Source organism: Salvelinus namaycush, chromosome 6 (assembly GCF_016432855.1).
Source record: "Salvelinus namaycush isolate Seneca chromosome 6, SaNama_1.0, whole genome shotgun sequence".
Classification (NCBI taxonomy): Eukaryota; Metazoa; Chordata; class Actinopteri; order Salmoniformes; family Salmonidae; genus Salvelinus; species Salvelinus namaycush.
Window position 1 is genome coordinate 37,233,029 of NC_052312.1, and position 5,841 is coordinate 37,238,869.

A 5,841-nucleotide genomic window follows, 5' to 3' on the forward strand; every position below is an offset into this window, starting at 1 on the left:
GCCACGGATGTTCTTCCTGGTGAGTACTGACTGATGCCCCCGGGGTAGTGGAGGTCTCAGTGTGATACCTGACCCGTTACTGTTACAGTTCTGCAGTTTATTTAGAGTCCGGCTTAGTTCACTTCCAACACGGTCTGTAGACCAGAACATTACCCCCTAAGTATCTGTATGTTGATGTGGCGTGTGTATCTGTCTCTCTAGTTCAATGACACTCTTCTGTACACCACTCCAGTTCAGTCTGGTCAGTATAAACTCAACAGCATGCTCTCTCTGGCGGGCATGAAGGTGAGTACAGGTAGGACTGAACACACATTTACCCTGGACAATACTCTTCTAAAGTCTCATCGAAAACATGTGTTTATTGTGTTCAGGTGAGTAAGCCCAGTCAGGAGGCGTATCAGAATGAACTGAACATTGAGAGTGTGGAGCGTTCCTTCATCCTGTCTGCCAGGTGAGTACCTGCTCACCGACACACCTGAACACCTGAAGGTGGCGCCTAACATTATGGACATTCTGATGAGTTACCCTTCTAATTGGTTGTGGGGACAGTTGTAATAGCTTTTGATTGGTTACAAAGGCTTCTGTTGTTGTTTCTGCCTGGCAGCTCGGCCACAGAGAGAGATGAGTGGCTGGCGGCCATCGCCACGGCGATAGACGACCACACCAGGAAGAAGATCACCTTCATCTCCAGCCGGAGTCAGGAGGAGGTGAGGCAGTGTGGGTATCAGGAGGAGGTGAGGCAGTGTGTGTGTCAGGAGGAGGTGAGGCAGTGTGTGCGTCAGGAGGAGGTGAGGCAGTGTGTGTATCAGGAGGAGGTGAGGCAGTGTGTGTATCAGGAGGAGGTGAGGCAGTGTGTGTATCAGGAGGAGGTGAGGCAGTGTGTGCGTCAGGAGGAGGTGAGGCAGTGTGTGTATCAGGAGGAGGTGAGGCAGTGTGTGCGTCAGGAGGAGGTGAGGCAGTGTGTGTATCAGGAGGAGGTGAGGCAGTGTGTGTATCAGGAGGAGGTGAGGCAGTGTGTATATCAGGAGGAGGTGAGGCAGTGTGGGTATCAGGAGGAGGTGAGGCAGTGTATGTATCAGGAGGAGGTGAGGCAGTGTGTGTATCAGGAGGAGGTGAGGCAGTGTGTGTGTCAAGAGGAGGTGGGGCAGTGTGTGTGTCAAGAGGAGGTGAGGCAGTGTGTGTATCAGGAGGAGGTGAGGCGGTGTGTGTATCAGGAGGAGGTGAGGCAGTGTGTGTGTCAAGAGGAGGTGAGGCAGTGTGTGTATCAGGAGGAGGTGAGGCGGTGTGTGTATCAGGAGGAGGTGAGGCAGTGTGTGTGTCAAGAGGAGGTGAGGCAGTGTGTGTATCAGGAGGAGGTGAGGCGGTGTGTGTATCAGGAGGAGGTGGGGCAGTGTGTGTGTCAAGAGGAGGTGAGGCAGTGTGTGTATCAGGAGGAGGTGAGGCGGTGTGTGTATCAGGAGGAGGTGAGGCAGTGTGTGTATCAGGAGGTGAGGCAGTGTGTGTGTCAAGAGGAGGTGAGGCAGTGTGTGTATCAGGAGGAGGTGAGGCAGTGTGTGTGTCAAGAGGAGGTGAGGCAGTGTGTGTATCAGGAGGAGGTGAGGCGGTGTGTGTATCAGGAGGAGGTGAGGCAGTATGTGTATCAGGAGGAGGTGAGGCAGTGTGTGTATCAGGAGGTGAGGCAGTGTGTGTGTCAAGAGGAGGTGAGGCAGTGTGTGTATCAGGAGGAGGTGAGGCAGTGTGTGTGTCAAGAGGAGGTGAGGCAGTGTGTGTATCAGGAGGAGGTGAGGCGGTGTGTGTATCAGGAGGAGGTGAGGCAGTGTGTGTGTCAAGAGGAGGTGAGGCAGTGTGTGTATCAGGAGGAGGTGAGGCGGTGTGTGTATCAGGAGGAGGTGAGGCAGTGTGTGTGTCAAGAGGAGGTGAGGCAGTGTGTGTATCAGGAGGAGGTGAGGCGGTGTGTGTATCAGGAGGAGGTGGGGCAGTGTGTGTGTCAAGAGGAGGTGAGGCAGTGTGTGTATCAGGAGGAGGTGAGGCGGTGTGTGTATCAGGAGGAGGTGAGGCGGTGTGTGTATCAGGAGGAGGTGAGGCGGTGTGTGTATCAGGAGGAGGTGAGGCAGTGTGTGTATCAGGAGGAGGTGAGGCGGTGTGTGTATCAGGAGGAGGTGAGGCGGTGTGTGTATCAGGAGGAGGTGAGGCGGTGTGTGTATCAGGAGGAGGTGAGGCGGTGTGTGTATCAGGAGGAGGTGAGGCGGTGTGTGTATCAGGAGGAGGTGAGGCGGTGTGTGTATCAGGAGGAGGTGAGGCGGTGTGTGTATCAGGAGGAGGTGAGGCAGTGTGTGTATCAGGAGGAGGTGAGGCAGTGTGTGTATCAGGAGGAGGTGAGGCAGTGTGTGTGTCAAGAGGAGGTGAGGCAGTGTGTGTATCAGGAGGAGGTGAGGCAGTGTGTGTGTCAAGAGGAGGTGAGGCAGTGTTTGTATCAGGAGGAGGTGAGGCAGTGTGTGTGTCAAGAGGAGGTGAGGCAGTGTGTGTATCAGGAGGAGGTGAGGCAGTGTGTGTGTCAAGAGGAGGTGAGGCAGTGTGTGTGTCAAGAGGAGGTGAGGCAGTGTGTGTATCAGGAGGAGGTGAGGCAGTGTGTGTGTCAAGAGGAGGTGAGGCAGTGTGTGTATCAGGAGGAGGTGAGGCAGTGTGTGTGTCAAGAGGAGGTGAGGCAGTGTGTGTGTGTTTGTTTGAGTGAGTGAGCATGCAAGTGCTTATAGCATGTATAGTTCCAGCTCATTCGACTGACTGAATATGGGTACACTCCGATCCCACTGTTACCATAGTCAGTGTAATTTTCCTACAATCCACATGTAATGGCTATAACCTTCTCTCTCTGTGTAGGCTGATGGTGTGTGTGACAGTGGGGCCCCGCTGGGTTCTAAGGCCCCTATCTGGATCCCAGACCTGAGGGCCACAATGTGTATGGTCTGTACCTGTGAGTTCACCCTCACCTGGAGACGCCACCACTGCCGAGCCTGCGGGAAGGTAAGGAAAGGACAAGGGCCCTAGTTTACAATGGTTCACTAATATACTCCGTAGGGTGTGTGTGTGTGCGTGCGTGCCTACGTGTGTGAGTGTGTGTGTGTAGTGGTTTTCTCACTCACTGTGTGTGTATTGCAGGTTGTGTGTCAGACATGCTCGTCCAATAAGTTCTATCTAGAGTACTTGAAGAACCAGCCGGCTCGTGTGTGTGACCACTGCTTCGTCAAGCTACAGGAGAACAGTATGCGTCTTTTACATGAATACATATGAAATATTAAAGTCATTTAGCTATTTAAAATATTAAAGATGGAATGAATTGAAGTTAAGTAATGATTTAAACCCTGTGTTGGTTGTTATTGTGAATTCAGTATGTATGTCAGAGGGTGCCTTGTGTTCGTGTGTTTCCTAGGTGACCGTGTTGCTTCTGGAGCGCTGTCTCCTACTAGCAGATCTGGGGGATTCTCTTTCTCCAGGAAACAGAAGAAGATCCCAGCTGCTCTCAAAGAGGTGTCTGCAAACACAGATAACTCCTCCATGAGTGGCTACCTACAGAGGTCAAAGGGCAACAAGAAGCAATGGAAGAGGCTATGGTTCGTCATCAAGAACAAAGTCCTGTACACCTACGCCGCCAGCGAGGTAACACCTATGCCACTCTAGTCACAAACACACGTTTGTGCTTTGTGCCGGTGTGTGTGTGTGTGTGTGTGACATGTGTACCTCTCTCCCTCTCTCCAGGACGTAGCTGCTCTAGAGAGCCAGCCTCTGCTAGGATTCTTCCTGCGGGAGGAGAAGTGTGGCCCTTTCCAGAAGCTGCAGTTTAAACTGTACCACAAAAACACCCTGTTCTATATCTTCAAGGCTGACGACATCCCCACTGCACAGAGGTAATGGAAATTCCCTTTGGTTTAGGGATCAATAGAGTATTCATCAATCAGGAGGGGACCACGCTGTAACTCCGGAGTGTGGGAGGGTGAAAGCATTCATATAGTTATTTTATCAATATAACGTTTATTGATGAGTTTTTTTTTTCTTCCCAGGTGCCAATGCAATAAAGTTCATGTTGTGTTTCTCAATTTTCTCTCAGGTGGATTGAGGCTTTCCAGGAGGCCATGATTCTTTAACACCTAAACCAGTCAGCTCATGTCCTTCCCCTGGAGCCAGCTGACACGGACACCTTTTGATCCTTGACCTCTAGACACATGTCAGGGGTCAGCAGCTCAGGAAGCACTCCCCACACCCCGACCCATGCTATCCCGAGCCCTGATGAACCGGTCCGGCTGCCTGCCAGGAGACCCCAGAGTCCCAGTGGTGTGAAGAACAGACATCATTGTCTTTCTAGTGAAAATATGGAAATATGGACTTTGTGTCAGCTCTACATTACATTCATTGTAAATGTTGGGATCCGTTGAAAGTTTGCCCTTGGTCAAACCACCATGCTTCCAGTGGAGCTCTGAGGTTATGGGCATGTTGAGCCTCACAGGCTGCATATCTATCTGCTCTTGATCTTAGATGGAACCGTTATGTGTCACAGCTGTGGGTCAAAGGTCATGTCCTGAAGCGTGTGTGTGTGGAAGTGTTAACAGAATTATTGTCTGTGGACAGCCTGCTACCTTGTACAGGGGTTCCCACGGTTCACAAAAAGCCTTGAAAGTCATTGAAAAGGATTTGACTTAAATTGCTATTGATTTACATTATCCTTGAAAAGTTCAAGGATTTTGTTATTTGGGGGGGGGGGGGGGGTGTAACATATTGTAAGAAAAGTTTAACCTCAAATATTGATGAATTATGGAAATTGGAATGGTGATTAGAGTGGGAACCTTGCATGATGGGATGGATACCAGTTACAAAGAAGGGTGAGAAAGCAGTGTATTCTCTCTGAGTAGGGAAGCTTCTCTGGTGCACTGCTAGTGGTTGGATTCAACTGTGAAAAAACAGGGTGCCACAGAGACACAGGAGATAAGCATTTTGCTCCTTAGAAATATAGCAAAATTATGGGGGTCGTTTTATATTGTTATTCTCTGTTAGGCTTAACTCAGTACATCTACCACATGTATAATGCAGTATACTGGATAAAACTGGAAATGGCATAATGTCAATATTTTACTACACAACCTATAGAACAAATGCATTTTAACGAGTATTTGTTAGACTAAGAAGCGGTGCTTGGGCAATATGTAGAATTGGGAGAGTAAAATGTACCTTTTTTTTGGTAAAAGTCGAGAGCTAATATTTATATAGAACTGTACATTTCTCACTGTCCATAATTATGTGATTTTAGAAATATGATTTATTTGATAACAGATACTATCTTTGTCACTTTTGTAATAAGAAGTAGCTACCTTTTTTATTGTATGCCATGATGGTTGTAAAAGCACGTGTTGTAACAATGCCTCACTAGTTTGTTTTAAACTGCCACAACAGACTTGTTGGATTCATTAGGAGGAATCTTTTAATCCAGGCCTCATTTGTATAATTTTTTTATTGAATAATTTAAAGTGGACAGATTACAAAATAATGTTTGTCTTTTGAGCTAGACATGGCATGGAGAATGAAATGTATCCCTTAGGAAATGCTCAGTATCAATAAAGCAACATCCAGACAGTGCCTTAAATATGCTCAATTATCTTGTAATAATATAGATACAGAAAACGTTATTTAATTATGTGGTGCATTGTTTCATTGATTATTCATTTGAATTAGGATATTCTATTATCACAGTGACTACTTTGGCCGGCCCATCTGACATTAAACAGTGTAAATATCCATTATGTATTTAAATTGAAAATTGTTTAGAATTTACATTTAGTACTTCAAATGTACTAA

At 48.0% G+C, this 5,841-nt stretch overlaps 1 protein-coding gene across 1 annotated transcript in view; it reads left to right on the forward strand.

Moving 5' to 3' along the window:
- LOC120049111 (FYVE, RhoGEF and PH domain-containing protein 6-like) overlaps positions 1–4,730 on the forward strand; it is a 30,749-nt gene extending 26,019 nt beyond the window's left edge. Inside the window, exons 12-20 of the mRNA XM_038995354.1 lie at positions 1–19; positions 202–285; positions 372–451; positions 605–707; positions 2,878–3,021; positions 3,157–3,259; positions 3,428–3,654; positions 3,754–3,902; positions 4,103–4,730. The exon at positions 1–19 is cut by the window's left edge and continues 50 nt beyond it. Coding sequence (XP_038851282.1) covers positions 1–19; positions 202–285; positions 372–451; positions 605–707; positions 2,878–3,021; positions 3,157–3,259; positions 3,428–3,654; positions 3,754–3,902; positions 4,103–4,139 — 946 coding nt within the window. The 3' untranslated portion in view covers positions 4,140–4,730. The remainder of the gene's footprint in view (positions 20–201; positions 286–371; positions 452–604; positions 708–2,877; positions 3,022–3,156; positions 3,260–3,427; positions 3,655–3,753; positions 3,903–4,102) is intronic.
- Positions 4,731–5,841: the final 1,111 nt, after the last annotated feature.